General features: G+C 43.7%; 1 protein-coding gene across 15 annotated transcripts in view; it reads right to left on the bottom strand.

Moving 5' to 3' along the window:
• The window catches only part of PPIP5K1 (diphosphoinositol pentakisphosphate kinase 1), a 116,304-nt gene that overhangs the window by 40,995 nt on the left and 53,670 nt on the right, over positions 1 to 21,639 (bottom strand). For 10 of the 15 annotated variants that reach the window (XM_072148384.1, XM_072148378.1, XM_072148381.1 and 7 more), the window contains one exon: positions 16,582 to 16,731. The exons of the other annotated variants lie outside the window; for them this stretch is intronic. In XM_072148384.1, coding sequence (XP_072004485.1) covers positions 16,582 to 16,731 — 150 coding nt within the window. The remainder of the gene's footprint in view (positions 1 to 16,581; positions 16,732 to 21,639) is intronic. 15 annotated transcript variants of the gene reach the window in all.

The raw sequence follows: 21,639 nt of genomic DNA on the forward strand, positions 1-21,639 counted from the left end.
AATGTATAGTAAAGCATGGCTAGTGTGTGTACAGGGGCGGACTGGCCATTGTACCCACCGGGAATTTTCCGTGGGTGGGCCGGTCGGTCCTGGGCCGCTCTGTGGCCGGGCCCGGAGCTGGTCCGGGCCGGCCCGCACTCCCTCCCAACAAATTTTCATTTACCGTATAGTACCTGCATCGTACGATCGTAATTTGCACACAGACGCAGCGCAGCACCGCTTTATTGTATATCAAGGGCTGGCAGGGGGGGGTATTATTGTATATCTGGGGCTGGCAGGGGGGGGATTATTGAATATCAAGGGCTGGCGGGGGGGGGGGGCATTATTTCAGATCCAGGGCTGGCAGGGGGCATTAATTATATTTCTGGGGCGGGGGGTGTTATTCCATATCTGGGGCTGGCAGGGGGGATTAACTATATGTCTGGGGCGGGGGGGGGGGGGCATTATTCTATATCTGGGGCTGGCAAGGGGGATTAACTATATGTCTGGGACAGGGGGGGCATTATTGTATATCTAGGGCTGGCAGGGGGGCATTAATTATATGTCTGGGGCGGGGGGGGCATTATTGTATATCTAGGGCTGGCAGGGGGGCATTAATTATATGTCTGGGGCGGGGGGGGCATTATTCCATATCTGGGGCTGGCAGGGGGGCATTAATTATATGTCTGGGGCAGGCAGGGGGGTATTATTCTATATCTGGGGCGGGGGTGGGCATAAATTATATGTCTGGGGCGGGCATTATTCTATATCTGGGGCTAGCAGGGGGAATTAATTATATGTCTGAGGCGGCGGTCATTATTCTATATCTGGGGTGGGCAGGGGGAATTAATTCTAATGTCTAGGACAGGGGGCATTATTCTATGTCTGGGGCGGGGGGCCATTGTTCTATATATGGGGCAGGCAGAGGGCATTAATTATATGTCTGGGCTGGGGGGGCATTAATTATATGTCTGGGCAGGGGGGTGCATTAATTATATGTCTGGGCTGGGGGGTGCATTAATTATATGTCTGGGCTGGGGTGCATTAATTATATGTCTGGGGCGGGCAGGGGGCATTAATTATATGTCTGGGTGTAGAACATAAGACGTCTGTGTGGTAAACTCTGCAGGAATGCTGTGTACCTGGAGGAAGAGACAAGGTGATGGTGGAACTAATGGAGAAGATGAGGAATGATTCCAATCCGAGGAAACGTCACCTGATGTCACTGGATGCAATAGGTGAGGATCTCATGTGTTTTCTGTAGCTGTATATGATAAATACTGATTTTTTTCATGTTCGCTTCTGTGTATATATGTAGTATTATAGTAGTTATATTCTTGTACATAGGGGGCAGTATTATAGTAGTTATATTCTTGTGCATAGGGGGAAGTATTATAGTAGTTATATTCTTGTACATAGGGGGCAGTATTATAGTAGTTATATTCCTGTACATAGGGGGCAGTATTATAGTAGTTATATCCTTGTACGTAGTTATATTCTTGTACATATGAGGCAGTATTATAGTAGTTATATTCTTGTACATAGGGGGCAGTATTATAGTAGTTATATTCTTGTACATAGAGGACAGTATTATAGTAGTTATATTCTTGTACATAGGAGGCAGTATTATAGTAGTTATATTCTTGTACATAGGAGGCAGTATTATAGTAGTTATATTCTTGTACATAGGGGGCAGTATTATAGTAGTTATATTCTTGTACATAGGAGGCAGTATTATAGTAGTTATATTCTTGTACATAGAGGACAGTATTATAGTAGTTATATTCTTGTACATAGGAGGCAGTATTATAGTAGTTATATTCTTGTACATAGAGGACAGTATTATAGTAGTTATATTCTTGTACATAGGAGGCAGTATTATAGTAGTTATATTCTTGTACATAGGAGGCAGTATTATAGTAGTTATATTCTTGTACATAGGGGGCAGTATTATAGTAGTTATATTCTTGTACATAGGGGGCAATTTTTATTAGTAAAAAACAAACATAAATACAGAAATACTTTTTCTATCAAAATAAATCATAGATCATTCAGTATAAATCATACATGTTCATAAAATAAAATGTATACTAAATGTAACTTAAGAGTCCATTTTGGCTGAAAGGGAAAAAAAAGAAAAAACAGAAAAAACAAATGCATACATTGTATCAGACAGATTTCATTCTAGATGAATATTCCTCCAGAGACTTATATTCTCCCCCTTTTTCCTGACCTCTAGTGACCGGATCCACCTGAGCTCGGACATGATGAGGCTTATGGCTTTATGATGGTGGAATGGCTCGCTATGGACGGACACTTTGGTTCTCATGTGCCAGTGGTAATACTTGATGACCTGGATCACTATGTACATGGTCTCCTGGTTGATGTTACTTACAGTAGGTGTCACGCCATACAGGATTTCTGGGTACCTGAGGGACTGCAGTGATGGGATTCTTAGCCTGGTGGATATGTCACGCCAGATGTTCCGTCCACCCCAGCACTCTGATATAAAGTGGACCATTGTCTCCTCTGTCTGACACCCGAGGGGACACATACGATCTGTCACACTCAGGAACTTAAGATTCCCCCTGACAAACAGTTTTCCCTGTAATGACAGCCAGGCGATGTCACGAAACTTATAGGGCAGTCTCCGACCATTCATAAACCTCAAACTGTCCTTTAGGGTGGTGGTTGGACAGTCTGGAAGCGCCAGCTGTAGAGAGTAGAAGGTCCTACAGACTCTGGAGTACAGATCCCTTCTAGTATTACTCTCAATAAAAGACTTATCTATCCCCCATTTCCTTAAACACCTCAGACCATACTCCAGATACTGGGGGAGGAAGCCAGGAGTCCATCGGCCCCTCTTGAGACTGCCGCCTCGCATCCAAGATTCTGCAGAAGGCAATATCCAGTCCCTGACACTACTTACCCACAGGAGACCATTATTTGAGTCCAGGCAACCAAAATTAACTTTCAGAAACACGGAATCAAAGAAAACCCTTGGATTTAACATATCCAGTCCACCCTCTCTCCTCTGCAGGTAGGTGATCCCTCTTTTTACTGGGTTCAACCTGTTCCCCCATAAAAGTTGGAAGAACAGGCTAAAGAGCCTAGCGGAGAAAGATTCTGGCAAAGGAAAGACGACAGAGACGTAAAGGAAGACAGGGACCAGGTAAGTCTTCAGCAGAGTAACCCTTTCTCTATAGGTCAGCCTCCAGTTCTTCCATCGCTGAACCTTTACATTTCCGGTTTCCAACTTCTCCTCCCAATTTAGTGCGGAATTGTCTTCCCTCCCGAATTTAACCCCAAGGATTTTAATATGGGTGGAGGCCTTGGCGAACTGCGGTAGATCAAAGCCAGGAGCAGTATCCAATGTCCAGAAAGCTTGACTCTTCTCTAGGTTGACCAGAGACCCAGAGGCCTCTGAGTAACTTCTGATGGCTGCAGACAACATCTCCACCTCTCGAGGTTCAGATATCACCACAGTCACATCATCCGCGTAGGCAACAACATCCAGGGGCAAGCAATGGGGGACCGGCACCCCCTGAAAATCACACCGCTGCAGTGATCTCAGGAACGGATCGATGGCAAACACATACAGCAGTGGACTCAGAGGACAACCTTGTCGCACCCCTGCCTCTACCCTGAAAGTGTCCCCCTGTCAACCATTGATCAGAGGAAAGCTCTTCGCCTCTCTATACAGAGTTTTTAGCCAATCCACAAATTCTCCTGGAATACTGTACTTTGATAAAGTGGCCCATAGATAATCGTGGTCAACCCTGTCAAAGGCTTTAGCCTGGTCCAGACCTACAACATATCTCCCACACCTCAGAGCTTTACATCTCTCAAACATCTCTCTTATCGAGAGGACTGCTCCAGAGATGTTCCGCCCTCTTACCGTGCCGTACTGAGAGCCTGCCAACAGTGCCGGGGACAAACAGACTAACCTAGAGAATAGAATTTTTGCCAAAATCTTCCTGTCGACATTCAAGAGGGCGATGGGCCTCCAGTTCTTGATGTCACTAGGCTCCTTACCTTTGGATAGCAGAATTAGCGATGAGACCCTCATGGATGGAGGCATCAGGTGATTTTCTAGACAATTTCTGTAAACATCCACAAGGATTGGAGCCAAGAGGTCTCTGAACTTCTTATAAAATTCTGCTGTTATACCATCTGGACCTGGTGCCTTCTTCAGATTTAACTTATCAATGGCCTCTTTTATCTCCTCCACCGTTATTTCTGCTGTCAAAGGAGAAAAGTCCAATTCTCTAGTATCAGGGCCTGGAGTTGCCTCCAAGAATTGGGTCACTTTTTCCTTATCCAAAGCTTTCTTCTGAAACAAGTCAGTATAGTAAGATCTCACCACCCCCAGGATTCCCTCCCAAGACTCTTGTAAAACACCCTGGGAGTCAGTGAGACCTGCGATCAGTTTTTTCTCCACACGCTCCCGGCAATTCTCAAACGGATCTGGTGCCCCTCGGGTTCCATAGTCCCTTTCCACTACCAGGGAGGTGTACCTACTGTACTGATACTGTCTTATCTCAGATTTCAGCCGGTCAATCCTTTGTTGGTCATCCCCACCCGCCGAATAGAGCAACTCCAATTCTTTCCGCAGTCTCAGATACTGGCTGTACTTATTTCTCCCCTTCTTAATTGACAGTCTTTGCAAGAGGGACCGGATCTCCTCCTTGACGTCCTCCCACCAGTCGGCCATGTTGTTATAAAAATCTACTCTGTCCAGTTGATGCAGCAAAAAAGATGAAATGGATTCCTGGACAGAAATATCATATAACAGATTATAATTTAGTCTCCATAGCCCTCTACCAACATCAGGATACTTAGAGGAACCCAAACAAAAATATAAGGCCAAGTGATCTGAATATGGGACCGTTCTTTCCCTTCTTTCTCCTATGGCTTCAGTAGGACTCACCAGAGCGAGATCTATCCTGCTGCTGCGTCCTGCACAGGTGTAGGTGAACTTTGAACTCCTACCACCCTGTACAAAAACATCAGACAGGCCAGCCTGCTGAATTATACCGTTTAGGACCTTACAGTCCCTGGTAAGGGGCCTACTGTTCCTGTCCCTGGTGGTAGTGGTGGCATTAAAGTCCCCGGCCATGATGACTGGAATAGACGTGAATAGATAAGGCTTCATGTCATTAAAAAGCTGAGTCCTTTCGGTCACTGTCTGTGGGCCATAGATGTTAATGAGCCGGAGTCTTCTGCCTCTGATGGTGATCTCTAGCAGCAGGCACCGTCCCATCGATACCTCGGTGAGTCTGTGGACGGTGACATCGTGGGTGTTAAACAGGATGGAGACTCCGGCATAAGGCTCCACAGCCAGCGACCAAAAGGAAGGACCAGACTGCCAATCCCTCTCCGCCTCTCGTATGAGACCCAAGGTGTTTAACCGGGTCTCCTGTAAGAAATAAACATCAGCATTGAGATATCTTAGATGATCATACACAACATGTCTGGTCCTTCTAGCCCTAATACTATTCACATTGCTGGTGATCACAGAAAGATGGAAGCCTGCCATCATGAGAAGAAATAGAAAGAGAATCCACATCATCATAAGTCAGAGTCAGAGTTATCTTCCTGACTACAAGTGTCCATATCCCAAACTGACTGTGACTCGGTATGAAGAGGTTTCCTTTTTGTGGGAGGATCCCCCCCTGGGTTGTCATCATACTCCTCCATCATACGTTTCAGTTCTCGATCTATCTCCTCCTCTCCATCTGACTCGGACAGTACACTGTACCTATTAGTGGTTACTGTAACGTCCGCCTGACTGTACACTTTCATTTTAGAGGGTTTTTGGACAGTGGTCCACGCACACTCAGGTTTTCTGGTGCTCCTGTCCTTCTTCCTCTTTTTAACAGTACTATTATTATCCCCAGTGGCAGGTGCTGAGGCAGGGGAAGGGACGGGCGCTGGCTGCTCTACAGACTGCTCCACTACCTCCATGTCCCCCTCTGTGTTACCTGTCCCTGGATGGTCCGGGGCAGCACCACTAATATCCGGGGTCTCTGGCACAGTACACACTGACCCTGACAATATGGCTTCCTCCTCCTGCTCCTCCTCTGGTACATCTGCCCCTTCCAACAGGTCTTCATCGGGGAGGTCCCTACAGATATTATGCCAGGCATCAGGACAGTCCCTGTGGGGGTGACCGATCTGACCACAAAGGTTGCATCTTATGGTCCGGCAGTCGGCGCTCACATGGCCGAGGTCCCCGCACAGGGTGCACTTCATTGTGGTGCAGTTACTCGCCACGTGACCTGATCTCCCACACTTAAAGCATAAACTGGGCTGGCCAACATAGAAGCATACACCCTTCTCTCTGCCGATAAAGAAGGAATTGGGGAGGTGATGGGTGATGTTCTGGTGTTGATGTAATTTAACCAGGACCCTCCACCCCCCGGTCCAGATTCCATCCTCATCCCTGGTCTTGGTCATGTCTGACATGAGGGTGCAATGTCTCTTGAGCCATATGATGATATCCTGAGGGGGGACAGACTCGTTCCAGAACATGATTGTGACAATGGCTGTATCTGGCTTGGAGATGGGAATGAAACTAAACCTGTTCCACCCCTCAGCATCTCTGTACCGGGGTTGTTGAGCCCAGAACCGGTCCAGATTAGACATCAGCTTGAAGCTAATGTCATACCCCTGTCTGTCAGGCAGATTTATTACGGCCAGGATGTCGGCTGGCTGGAAACCCATCTGGGCACACAACATGTCCCTGACCACATGCCTCCTGTCAGGTAGAGCCTCCTTAGCCCCTCTATGCCTAAACCTGACAACATTCCTCCTCTTGAAGGCCTGGCCAGTGTAATGGGGACTGGAGGAGAAAAATGGGGAACCCCGACTCCACGCATTCCCTGATGTCTGACCCCTGTCCTGCTGTGGGGGATGTGTGGGCTGCAGACCATCTGCACTAGGGCCCTGCTGACCACCCGGACCATGGGGCTGCTGACCACCCTGACCATGGGGCTGCTGACCACCCTGACCATGGGGCTCTGCTGCCTGTGATGTGACTAGTGGGGGGAACTCCTCAGCTGTTGACAGTCCCGCACCCTCCACAACATCGGGGCTCTCTGTGTCACCAGGTGCCATAGATTGTATCTGGGATGACTCCTCAGCTGGGACATTATCACACACAGAAACATCAGAAATAGCAACAACAGAGACATCAGCAATATCAGACATATCAGCAACATTATTAGCATTACTGCAGGACTGGCGATCACAGCCCTGAATGTCCTGCTCAGATGTATCCTGCACCTCACAGTCCTGCTCAGATGTATCCTGCACCTCACAGTCCTGCTCAGATGTATCCTGCACCTCACAGTCCTGCTCAGGTATACCTTGGGGTACAGATACAGTGTTACCTTCACGTCCAGAGTCCTCCTGCAGTGCGCTGCCTCCTGGGACTTGTGGTGCCTCCACTTCACTGCTGATATCAGGTCTACTGACTGCTGGGATCTGTAGTACCTCTTTAGGGACTGCTGGGACTTGTAGTACCTTACTTGTAGCTGCTGCAGGACTTGGCTGTTGTTGCCTCTTTTTGTAAACTTCTCCCTCCTCAAAAGGCAGTGTAGCTGGCTGCAGAATGGGTCTCGCATGGGGCTGTGGGGTCTCACACCTGGATGTTGAGGCCTGGTCTCCCTCAAACCTCTGCTGGTTCCTGAAGGTCTCTCCAACTGGTCCCATCTGCTCAATAGTGGCCTCCATCTCCCGCACAGTATCAGAAAGCTGTTTGGCCAGTGAGTCCAGCTTGTTGTTCAGCAGGGCCTGCTTCCCTGGGTTCGCTGCCTTTAACATATACGTGCAGTCTATCTGCTTTTGCAGGTACAGCTTTTGTTTTTTCAATTCCTCCATCTTCCTGACCAGTCCTGGGATCTGAGCGGCCAGCTGGAGCTCCGGTGAAGGCTCTGGGGGCTGCAGTTTGCTGCTGGGGTGTTGTTCCGGCCTGCTTGCAGTACTGGATCCTTTTGATACGCCATGACTGCTTTTGCCTGGTACTGGACCTTGCGATTTCCGTACAAAGTCCTGTGATTTCTGGCATTTTGCAGTCACTGTCGCTGCTCGGGGGTCACAATCTCCTGAATGGAGTCCCGGATGTCTTGCAGAGACGGCACTGGTGGCATTTCTGGATCTGACTTCTTGGCTGCTTCTGGTCTCCTTCACAGCCTGCAGGCCCCCAGACCTGGTGCGCTCAGACTGTAGCACCACGCTCTGCTGCAGGTTCTCCTGGATTGTCTGTCTCTCCAAGGAAGTTCTCCTCTGCCTGCCCGGGGTGGAGGTGGATTGTCCACCTGAGGCCTGGGATGGAGGCTGCTGCACACTCTGCAAACTACTTGCCTTTGGACTTTCAGGCACTTTTGCTCTGCTCACAGATGATCCAACATTTTCACAGGTAGGTTGTTTTACCAGCTTCTTGCTTGTAACTTCTTCATTGTCCACACAAACTTTCCTACTCGCACTGGAACTTGCACTGCTGACATTTGTTCCTTTAACAGAAACTTTGGGATTAACATCCCTTGTTTGAGCTGGCTGGGTGTTATCTGCCAGATTAGGCCTTGGAGCCTGGGCCTTGCTTGGGGAGCTTCCCCACCCAGGGTGGCCCCGCCCTGGGCTGTCTCCAGACATCAGAAGGGGTCAGGAGCTCAACTATCACACAACCTCACCTCTAGGAGGCAGTATTATATTAGTTATATTCTTGTACATAGGGGGCAGTATTATAGTAGTTATATTCTTGTACATAGAGGGCAGTATTATAGTAGTTATATTCTTGTACATAGGGGGCAGTATTATAGTAGTTATATTCTTGTACATAGAGGGCAGTATTATAGTAGTTATATTCTTGTACATAGGGGCAGTATTATAGTAGTTATATTCTTGTACATAGAGGACAGTATTATAGTAGTTATATTCCTGTACATAGGGGGCAGTATTATAGTAGCTATGTTCTTGTACATAGGGGCAGTATTATAGTAGTTATATTCTTGTACATAGAGGACAGTATTTTAGTAGTTATATTCTTGTACATAGATGGCAGTATTATAGTAGTTATATTCTTGTACATATGAGGCAGTATTATAGTAGTTATATTCTTGTACATAGGGGGCAGTATTATAGTAGTTATATTCTTGTACATAGAGGACAGTATTATAGTAGTTATATTCCTGTACATAGGGAGCAGTACTATAGTAGTTATATTCTTGTACATAGGAGGCAGTATTATAGTAGTTATATTCTTGTACATAGGAGGCAGTATTATAGTAGTTATATTCTTGTACATAGGGGGCAGTATTATAGTACTTAAATTCTTGTACATAGGGGGCAGTATTATAGTAGTTATATTCTTGTACATAGAGGGCAGTATTATAGTAGTTATATTCTTGTACATAGAGGACAGTATTATAGTAGTTATATTCTTGTACATAGGAGGCAGTATTATAGTAGTTATATTCTTGTACATAGGAGGCAGTATTATAGTAGTTATATTCTTGTACACAGGGGGCAGTATTATAGTAGTTATATTCTTGTACATAGAGGGCAGTATTATAGTAGTTATATTCTTGTACATAGGAGGCAGTATTATAGTAGTTATATTCTTGTACATAGGGGGCAGTATTATAGTAGTTATATTCTTGTACATAGAGGGCAGTATTATAGTAGTTATATTCTTGTACATAGGAGGCAGTATTATAGTAGTTATATTCTTGTACATAGGGGGCAGTATTATAGTAGTTATATTCTTGCACATAGGGGGCAGTATTATAGTAGTTATATTCTTGTACATAGGGGGCAGTATTATAGTAGTTATATTCTTGTACATAGAGGGCAGTATTATAGTAGTTATATTCTTGTACATAAGGGCAGTATTATAGTAGTTATATTCTTGTACATAGAGGACAGTATTATAGTAGTTATATTCTTGTACATAGGAGGCAGTATTAGAGTAGTTATATTCTTGTACATAGGGGGCAGTATTATAGTAGCTATATTCTTGTACATAGGGGGCAGTATTATAGTACTTATATTCGTGTACATAGGGGGCAGTATTATAGTAGTTATATTCTTGTACATAGAGGGCAGTATTATAGTAGTTATATTCTTGTACATAGAGGGCAGTATTATAGTAGTTATATTCTTGTACATAGGGGGCAGTATTATAGTAGTTATATTCTTGTACATAGAGGGCAGTATTATAGTAGTTATATTCTTGCACATAGGGCAGTATTATAGTAGTTATATTCCTGTACATAGGGGGCAGTATTATAGTAGTTATATTCTTGTACATAGAGGGCAGTATTATAGTAGTTATATTCTTGTACATAGGGGGCAGTATTATAGTAGTTATATTCTTGCACATAGGGCAGTATTATAGTAGTTATATTCTTGTACATAGGGGGCAGTATTATAGTAGTTATATTCTTGTACATAGGGGGCAGTATTATAGTAGTTATATTCTTGTACATAGGGGCAGTATTATAGTAGTTATATTCTTGTACATAGGGGCAGTATTATAGTAGTTATATTCTTGTACATAGGGGGCAGTATTATAGTAGTTATATTCTTGTACATAGAGGGCAGTATTATAGTAGTTATATTCTTGTACATAGGGGGGAGTATTATAGTAGTTATATTCTTTTACATAGGGGGCAGTATTATAGTAGTTATATTCTTGTACACAGGGGGCAGTATTATAGTACTTATATTCTTGTACATAGGGGGCAGTATTATAGTAGTTATATTCTTGTACATAGAGGGCAGTATTATAGTAGTTATATTCTTGTACATAGGGGGCAGTATTATAGTAGTTATATTCTTGTACATAGAGGACAGTATTATAGTAGTTATATTCTTGTACATAGGGGCAGTATTATAGTAGTTATATTCTTGTACATAGAGGACAGTATTATAGTAGTTATATTCTTGTACATAGGAGGCAGTATTATAGTAGTTATATTCTTGTACATAGGGGGCAGTATTATAGTACTTATATTCTTGTACATAGGGGGCAGTATTATAGCAGTTATATTCTTGTACATAGAGGGCAGTATTATAGTAATTATATTCTTGTACATAGGGGGTAGTATTATAGTAGTTATATTCTTGTACATAGAGGGCAGTATTATAGTAGTTATATTCTTGTACATAGAGGGCAGTATTATAGTAGTTATATTCCTGTACATAGGGGGCAGTATTATAGTAGTTATATTCTTGTACATAGAGGGCAGTATGATAGTAGTTATATTCTTGTACATAGGGGGCAGTATTATAGTAGTTATATTCTTGTACATAGGGGGCAGTATTATAGTAGTTATATTCTTGTACATAGGGGGCAGTATTATAGTAGTTATATTCTTGTACATTGGGGCAGTATTATAGTGGTTATATTCTTGTACATAGGGGGCAGTATTATAGTAGTTATATTCTTGTACATAGGGGGCAGTATTATAGTGGTTATATTCTTGTACATAGGGGGCAGTATTATAGTAGTTATATTCTTGTACATAGGGGGCAGTATTATAGTAGTTATATTCTTGTACATAGAGGGCAGTATTATAGTAGTTATATTCTTGTACATAGGGCAGTATTATAGTAGTTATATTCCTGTACATACGGGGCAGTATTATAGTAGTTATATTCTTGCACATAGAGGGCAGTATTATAGTAGTTATATTCTTGTACACAGCGGGCAGTATCATAGTAGTTGGGTTGTATATGGGAGAAGGTATTGTAGTAGTTTTATTTTGAATGTGTTATTCTAAATGTGCTATTGTAGCATTATTCCTGTACATAGGAGGCAGCATATATTCTCTCTCTGAATTGTACATGTATGGCACAGGGGAAAGGTATTTAAGGCTTACCGGGTCGTGTGTTTGCAACATTCTTTGCACATTAGATTCACTTAATGCAAAACAAGAACATCTTTTGCTAGTAAGGCCATCTACCAACAATTTGTCTGTTATAACTCCACCCACATAATCTGACCACACCCACTTGTTTTTACTCGGCCCATAAAATGGGGCCACTTTTGTAGTTTTTTCCAGGGCCATTTTAAATTCACACTGGGGGGTGTGGCTGTATCTCCCTCTCATGAATAGAGTGGACAGCTTGAATATGCTAATGCTTCATTGGACATTTCACAGGTCATTTGCATACAGCTTTAGGACCTCATTGCTTAGGTTTACAGGCATGTAGAGGGACAATGAAGGGATAGAGGCAATGCTCTCTAATGGCAGTTTATGAAAATATATTTAGTTTAGGGGGGTTATTTTGCATGACGAGTTCTCTTTAACTATGCAGAGCGCAGTGAACAGAATTGTTTGACATGCATTTGTATGCATATGCATTTTGGACACAAAAATGGAATTGCCACTTCTTTGCATCTCCAAGGTTCAACAAACATTTTTAATTTTTCACACAATCAACATAAGATTGTACCTAGAAATCTATAAAATGCTTTATTATGTCATGAATGTTCATACACTTCTCCATTTCCAATCATCTAGTGGCATCATAAGTGCACTGAGCCTTTTACACAGTGAATGAGTAAAGTAATGAGCAGAATTTAAAGGGAACCTGTCATCAGGAGTCCTTTTTCTGGCTCCCCCATGTCACCATAGAGAATAGCGTACACATTGCCAATGAGTTTTTATAGCAAATCTGTCTTTTTCCGAAAAAAAAGTTTACCTTTATGTATGCAGAGCTGTGTCTCTAGTCCCATGGGAGTGGTCCCCCCCCCCCCCCCCCTCATCCGCGGGAACCTCTCAGTCAATCAATTTTAAATTTAAAAGAACTCCCATGTCCCCCATTTCTCCTCAAGATGTCATACGCGTCTTCCCAACTTCTCACTGGCGATTTGCATAGGACAAGGGACACAGCTCTGCATACAGAAAGGTAAACTTTCATCTAACTTACATTTTTTTTGCAAAAAGACAGTTTTACTATAAAAACTTTGGCTATGCTCTTGTTCACTGCCCAGATGAATGGATCATTTATGCCTCATGGTTAAGGTTTGTTGGCAGCCCATTGCCCCGTTTACAGCCCAACGTACCACTGCCAAACAATAATTTTAGGTGTCACATAAAAGATGTAATAGCTTCTTTGTAGGTATAATGGCTGTATTCACATCTGCTTGGTAACTTCTGTCAAGGGTGATTAATCTTTCTAAATAACGGATCCTGAAAGATAAGCTTAACTCTATCTTGAAATCAACGATTGTCAGTTTACAGATTCATCATAATATCATGACTTATAAACTGAAGCCATGTGTGCCAATAAAACCATAAATCATTTGTTTGTGTGAAAGGGGCCCAACACTGATCATATTGCGTGTGTGACTGAGAAAATTACTTTTTATTGTAACTTTTTCTCAAACGTTCTTAGGCTACATTCACACTGCCATATGGGGGACATATATACGCCGACGGATGGATATATATGTCCCCCATAGACGGCAATGGCCGTACCGTTCTGTAGCCGGGAGAAAGATAGGACATGTCCTATCTTACCCTATAATATGGCGTTGTGCGCCATATATCGCTATGGAGAGGGGCTGGGGTGAGCCCACCTTCTCTCCAGGGTGCTGACGTGTGCCTGGCTTGCTACGGTATGGCGGGCACATCGTTGTGTGAATGTAGCCTTAGGATCGGGCACAATAATTGACATGTCCTAAGGGGTATTTAAGGTATCTCTGGAATTTCTCTGCAGATCCAATTAATCTAGTATGAACATTTAATGGATATTTTTTCTCATGCAGTATTAGGCTACATTAACATTAACGTGTGCCCGCCAGACCGTAGCACGGCGGGCACATGTCGGCGCCGGGGAGAGGAGGAAGGGGTGCGCACAGCGCCGTATTCCGGAAAAAGATAGCATATGTCCTATCTTTCTCCCGCCTACGGAACGGTGCACGTGTGTTGCATTGTACCGCACCCGTAGGGTGCTGTGTATGGGCCACGTATAAATATATATATATATATATATATATATATATATATATATATATATATATATATATATATATACGCGTGTGTGAATGTAGCCTTTGTAAAAGGATACAGTCCTCTATAGCCAAGGATATAGCCATGGGTGAAAGACTCTACCACTATTGGTCATCATCTCCTGGATACCAGAGGACGTTAGGAGTAAATTTGTTCTTTATAAATGTTTTTATTTCTGCTATTAAACTTTACTCACTAGAACCTGCACGTTGAAGTGGCAGCTTAGCGGAAGCCCATTTTCAGAAAGAAATTTAAATCTCTTTCCTTAAGAAACTTCTGTTTCCCAAAGCCACAAACAATTAAAAGTCCTCTCTAAGTCAGATCTCCCTGTGCGAGTGAAATCACCGGTATTGTAATAAGTGATTGCAATTCACAAGGCATCTACATCACCACAGAGATGGGGTTCTAACTCACCGGACTTTCTCATCCGACTGCATTGCAAATGTGATTAGTAGTGTTCATTTATTCAAGGAGATTTTAAAAGAACACATTCAATAAACCTGTGTACCGGCACTTGGATTACCACTACATCAAATATATTAACTTGTTACATGAGCTACCAGTCATCCACAAGCTGCATAAGGCAGTGTTCACATTACTTTTTTTCTGCTATTCCAATTCTCTGTAATACAAGTTTTTTTTTTTTTTTGCAGGGCTGTGGAGTCAGTAAACCAAAATTCCAACACCCAATTCAACTCCGCCAAAATGGTCAAGACTACGACTGTGACAAAATGGTCAGGACTATGACAAAATGGTCAGGACTATGACAAAATGGTCAGGACTATGACTGTGCCAAAATGGTCACAACTATGGCTCCGCCAAAATGGTCACAACTACGACTCCACCGCCCTGTTTTCTTGATTGCTGTTGCAGTTCTAACATGAGAGTGGGCATTCCCTCCCAGTGCCTTTATCCTCTGTTCTGTAAATGTGGAGCTTCACTAACTACTGAGCATATACATAAAGTGAAGCATACATTTATCTCAAGTAGTGATCATTGGTGCAGGAAGTTGGGTAGCGGTGAATGCAGCTGAGAAGTTCTCACTGTTCCCGGCTCCTCTCCTGCCGCTCCATTTCCCCCAGCCCCAGGGACACAGAGCAGAACAGCACATGGAGTAGAGAAGAAGCTCAGAGGGTCTTCGGTATTATTATTATTTATTGAGGGGTCTCCAATATTATTGTCTGCTCTGGATTCTGTATTTTGTTTTCAAGGTGATATTTATTGCTGTACTGAGGTAGTTATCATTTTTGTGGTGGCATTTTGTGCTGTACTGTGGCTATTGGTACATCTAAGGTTGGATTGGATTCAGTCTTCCTCCATTCCAGTTTCATTTGTGATAATTAGAAATAATGGGGCACATTTACTAAGGGCTTTGCGCCAGTTTTCTGATGGACTTTGCATGTTCTTTTTAGTGTAAACTGCTTGCACAGGTATTTAAGAAGTGTCTGCACCACAAATGTGTCGCATGCGACCGTCTTGTGGCGCAGCTACACTAGGCACCATGTGGCATAAATAAGGGGGCGTTCCAGTGCCAAGTCGGACCATTCGCCAGATTTATCATGCAAAGTCTGTTGCACGCCCAATGTTAAAGGTGCACTACAAAAAAGTTGGTGAACTCTGTCGGGACAGTGCAGGGAAGTGACGGATTCATGATTTCTGGCGCACATTCTTAATTGATCTGGTGCTCCGAGCATTATACACAGGCAGAGCACTTTTAGTGCAGTTTCCCACATTCTTAGTAAATGTGTCCCAATGTATACTGAGGCTAATGTTATTTTTCCATTATTTCTCTTGATGTTAAATTCAGCAAAGGTGGTCTTTCTTTCTTAGGTTTCCATTATAGCAAAAACTTTTCTGATCCTGAACAGGCGGTGAACATACCCCAACACAGATACTTTACACACTGCAACTCAACTATTCAGAACATATGAACTGCAAATCAAATATCAAAAAGATTCCAAGTGAAGAGCCAAATGATGTTGACTGCAAACATCTAAGGAGAGATGAATACTTGATGGCAAATGCTAATAAATATAGAAAATGCAAGGTACTCTACGTAACGTGGAACAAAATCAAATACTATGAACTAATGTGGAAGAAAGGAATTATTATACCGTGCGTAGAAAGCGCTTACATTATGCACCATTATCTACAGACGGCTTCCAGCAAGTCACGACAAAACGCTTACGATTAAGCATTTTGCTCAGATCCTATGAAATACTGCAGCAATTATTGACTTTAAGTGATTTTTTTGTGGTATATAAGCCTATGAGAGAAAAATACTGATGTGAACTGGAAAATATAATAGAACTAAAATGTATTTGCAGATGTTAACATGCTACAATAATACTTCTTCAATGATATCTAATTAAAGTCCCACTATGTCCATTGTAAGTCATTTACTATCCAGTAAATTAAAGTACATAGCCAACACTACTAGTTCAGTTAACACCTGAGATACTCAATTAAAACAAGCAAAAGGAGAGAATCCAGCAGCTAAGAGAAAGTGGGAAATTCAGGAATACAGGTAGCAGGAATTGGGTGACTGATAAACTCAATTTAAAAACAAAAAAAACACCTGTTGCCATGATGCCAGGTTAGTGATGGACATGGCTCTGGATTGTAGAATGATGGAACATGGGTAATGGTGAGGATCTCCTGATCTTCTCCTCCGACGCCCTTTATAGGACATAAGCTCCATATTCCCTGTGTTTTTGGTATTCATCACCTGAAATCAAATTCGTGGACAGGAAGGTTAAAGGGGTCTTCCCATTGCAAGAAAACCCCCTGAGGTGGCTTCATTTGTTAGAGAATAGTCAAATAAACCCATACTCACCTCCACAGATGATCCCCCAGGCTGCAGCAACAGCTCCTATTCCTGAAGGACTGGAAGTGTCAACATCACATTCAGTTTGCCCATGACTTCCTGACCACAGCGGGCATGTCTGAATAAGACACATAACTGCTAAGGCCAGAGATTGGCAAAATAAAAAGTGACGACAGGACCAGAAACACAGGAGACTGGGCGCAGCCTTTGTAGCTATGGGGGACCATCCAGAGAGGAAGCTATGTTTTTTTTTATTATATTCAACTTTTTCACAAATCTAGCCACGGCTGGAGTGTTTTCTAGAATAGGAGAACCCCTTTAAGCTTCACCACTACTGTAGAATCACAATAGGACATCACATTATGATAGATCACTAACTAGTTCAATAGCAAATGGTAAACATAAAGAACACAATCCTGACATTTCTGTTACAAGAGCAAAATACTCTTCCCACATCATGATGTAAAAGATTGTCAGACTACACACTAATGTACCCAAACCTAACTGTAAGGGGGGGGGAGTTGTCAGATCAATGATAACACACAGAATATCACAACATAATCTTCCAATATTTAACTTTAAACTATTAATCATCTTTTATCAAATCTACTTCTCATAAACATGCAATACACACAGGTTTGGGATGACATGTGCGTCTCCAGCCGGCAGAGTAATTACACATGTATTATTAATAGCTTTGATGCACAAATTCTATTTGAGCTGCATAATAATTACTGACTCGACATAAAAAAATTCACATTTCACTCACATCAGCAGTGGAAGATTCAGGAAAGGTATTCTTGTTAGAACATATGATCAATATTCCTAACCCAGAAGGTCCAACCCATTAAAAGCCCATCAATAAATACTGAATAATCACAAGAATGAATCTTTGCTAAATATATGCACTTGTACGTTTATATACAGCATAGTAATAGACATTTCTGTTGACAAGTTTGTGACTAGGATGCATTGACTATGGATGACAAAAAGAAATGAATACAATGGTCAGGGTCAAATACATCCACATACTCCAGTATAAGCCGACCCGAGTATAAGCTAAGGCACCTAATTTTACCACAAAATACTGTGAAAACTTACTGACTCGAGTATAAGCCTAGGGTGGGAAATGCATTGCTCACAGTCTCCCTCAGTAACAAAATACCCAGCAGCCTCCTCTTACTGATGAAATACCCCATGCAGCACTCCTTCAATAATGATAAGCCCCATGCAGCCTCCCACAGAAATCATATGCCCTATGCAGCCCTCCTTCTGTAATGATAAGCCCCATGCAGCCCTCCCCAGTAATGAAATGCCCCATACAGCCCTCCCCAGTAATGATAAGCCCCATGCAGCCCTCCCCAGTAATGATATGCCCCATGCAGCCTCCCCAGTAATGATATGCCCCATGCAGCCTCCCCCAGTAATGATAAGCCCCATGCAGCCCTCCCCAGTAATGAAATGCCCCATACAGCCCTCCCCAGTAATGAAATGCCCCATACAGCCCTCCCCAGTAATGAAATGCCCCATACAGCCCTCCCCAGTAACGATATGCCCCATACAGCCCTCCCCCAGTAATGATATGCCCCATACAGCCCTCCCCCAGTAATGAGCTGCCCTGCAGCAGACACCCCCTCAAGTAGTAAAATGCCCTGTACCAGACCCTTTAAAATAATAAACACATGTTATGACGTCACATGGCAGCGTTACCGCCACATCATAGCATGTGCGCTGGCAGATCGAATAGACACACCTCTGCCCACACTGCCAGAATGATGCAGGGAGCCAAGGGGAATACACGAGGAGAATAGGATGCCAGGGGTGAGCACCGGAGGTAAGTATTAAGTTTATTATCTCTTCTGTATATCTAATATATAAAGCCGAGTGTATGTATGTGTGTATGTATGTGTGTGTACACAGTATGTATGTGTGTATATATATATAAATAGTGAAAGCATATTTAAAAGGGTTGGCCACATTTAAGAAAGTTAATAAGAATAATTATCTAATGGGGTCATACATATTGTACTAAGCCTAGAAAATTTTCTAATTCAGTTCAGATTAACTGCGTATTACATGACCTGCCGACAGTCTCTTTCTGGGCTTCCTGTGGCTTCCCATGTCCTGCAGCACTTCTGTCGGGTCTGAGGGCAGTATGTGCATTACTATATGAACTCTGTGAACATCACTCCCATATCACTCCCATACAGTAATGAGCACATGGCCCCCTGACCACCCGAAGTGTTGTGACCTCTAACTCCTCCTGTGACCTAGGTAGGGCAGTTGTGTGATGAGACCACAATGTTTGTGGAAACAAATAGCTGTAGTTGTGAACCCTTACTGGGGTGACATTTGGGCCGGGACTGACAAGTGTGATCACTAGCAGTTTATCTAGTAAGAGGTATCCTCATGAAGTAGATAGACTTGACATACACTGGAAGGGGGAGCAAAAAAGTGAACCTATACCAGCAAAGTGATTGAGTACCGAATTTTTCGGCCTATAAGGCGCACCTCTAATAAATGCCGGCTAAGACATCTAGGTTCATATATAAGGCGCACTGGAGTATAAGGCGCAGGATCAAATGCAGTACCTAAAAATGACCAGCAGGTGGCAGACCTGGGCAGAGTTCTAGCCAGCTACACTTCCCGGGAAACCTGTCTTCAGCGTGTCAGAGAGCTCCGATCTCAGAGGTATGGCTTCTGGGGGTTAATGCAGGGTGATGCAGCAGGGGTTAAGCAGTCTCCCTCTGCCCCTTCTCCTTCCCTCCTCAGCCAGGGTGTAATTCCTGTGGGGTTCCCTGTGGCTCCTTCTCTTTCCCCTGTTACAGGGCTGTCAGGTATGGGGGATTGTTTACTGATGATGATTATGATTGCCTCGTGGTCGGCACTATGGCAGCTCCGGTCTCTCCGTGCTAAGGGAGGGCAGGATGGGCACAATGTTAGTTGTGGTGCCAGGGCACTTCAGGAGCTAGGGACCCTGTATGCTGTGTGGGAAGGTGCAGGAAATTTCTGGGGATGGAGCTATTAAACACTGGTGAATGTACAGTACATCTTGTCTGTAGTACATTTCTGTATAAGTTCAAATATAAGGCGCACCGGCCTATAAGGCGCACTTTTGATTTCTAAGAAAATTAAAGGATTTTTATCGCCTTATAGGCCGAAAAATACGGTATGTACAAGTAATATAAGATGCAAAGGGTTATTATCTTTTAAACCCTCAGGTATAGGGAAACAAATTTGAACAGCACCGTGCAGAAGTCGGGTGAAGGTCTTCAGAGCGGGTCTGACGTGGCTCGCTAGATGCAATAAGAGAGTAGGATGAAGCAGCACTGCTTCATCCTACTCTCTTATTGTATCTCTTAAACCCGATGCATTATGTTCTGTGATCCGAGATCGAACACAATCCTGGTTGTACACAAAAACCTCAAGGCTAGTTGTAGCGCAAAGATTGGATGGAATAACTAGCCAGCCCAGCCACACTGCGCCATACCAGGGGTTCACTACAGCTAGAAAGTTGTATCAGAGTAACCCAGGATGAACTGCAGGTTAAAAATCGCTACAGATTAGCCCCCCGACATGTTTCGTAAGAGACCTGGCTTCATCAAGGGTCAGTATATAGCTAGCCAACCTCCAGCCCCCAAGTATATAGCTAACCAGGCCATATCCCTATTAGATAATTAGCCAGCCACCTGTCCCCCAGTATATAGTTAGCCAGCACATGTCCTCTATGCCCCCCAGTATATAGCCATCCAGCCCATTCCCCCCAGTATATAGCCATGCAGCCCATGCTCATTTGTATATAGCCATGCAGCCCATGCTCATTTGTATATATCCATTCAGCCCATGCCTGCCAGTATATAGCCAGCCCATGCCCCCAGTATATAGCCAGCCCATGCCCCCAGTATATAGCCAGCCAGTCCCTGCTCCCCAGTATATAGCCAGCCAGTCCCTGCTCCCCAGTATATAGCCAGCCAGCCCCATGTCCCCACAATATATAGCTAGCCAGCCCCCTGCCCCCAAGTATATAGCTAACCAGGCCATGCCCCCGGTAGATAACTAGCCAGCCACCTGTCCCCCAGTATATAGTTAGCCAGCCCCCTGCCCCCCCTAGTATATAGCTAGCCATCACATACCCCAGTAAATAGCTAGCCAGCACATGCCCCCAGTAAATAGACAGGCAGCACACCTGCCCCCCCCCCACAGTATGTAGATCTGCCCCAGTAGTATATAGCCAGCTCGTTCCCCCTCAGTAAATTACCAGCCCATGCCCCCCAGTATATAGCTAGCCCCCTGCCCCTTATATAGCCAGCCTATGTCCCTTAGTATATAGCTAGCCTTTTGTCCTCAGTATGCCCAGCACATTAAAAAAAAACCTCTGTATTCAACTTTCCGATGCCCCCCACAGGTCCTCCTCTTCTTGATTGCTGTTGGTGGTCAACAGCAGGTCCGTGTGTGCTGGCCGCACGAACACTATGATGTCAAAAAGCAGCTGACGTTGTAGTGTGTGTGCGATCAGTGCACAGGTACTTGCTGCCAGCAATGAAGAGGAGAACGTGTGTGTGTGTGTGTCGTCTTATTTAAAGTTATTAAAAGATTGTGGGTGGTAGGTAGATCCGTGGTGGTAGGTTTCCTTTAACATCCATGGAGCCTAGAGCCCCTTGGGCTCCTTTGTATAATTTCAAAAGTCTTTTTATATAAAAACAAGGACATAAGAAGCTCAAAGAAGAGCAGATACTATTAAAGGGGAACAATGGTTTACAATCCTTTATCCTCGTGGTAGATGTCCTTTAAATTTGCCAGGCAAGTGGA

This window comes from Engystomops pustulosus, chromosome 4 (genome assembly GCF_040894005.1).
Source record: "Engystomops pustulosus chromosome 4, aEngPut4.maternal, whole genome shotgun sequence".
NCBI classification, from domain to species: domain Eukaryota; kingdom Metazoa; phylum Chordata; class Amphibia; order Anura; family Leptodactylidae; genus Engystomops; species Engystomops pustulosus.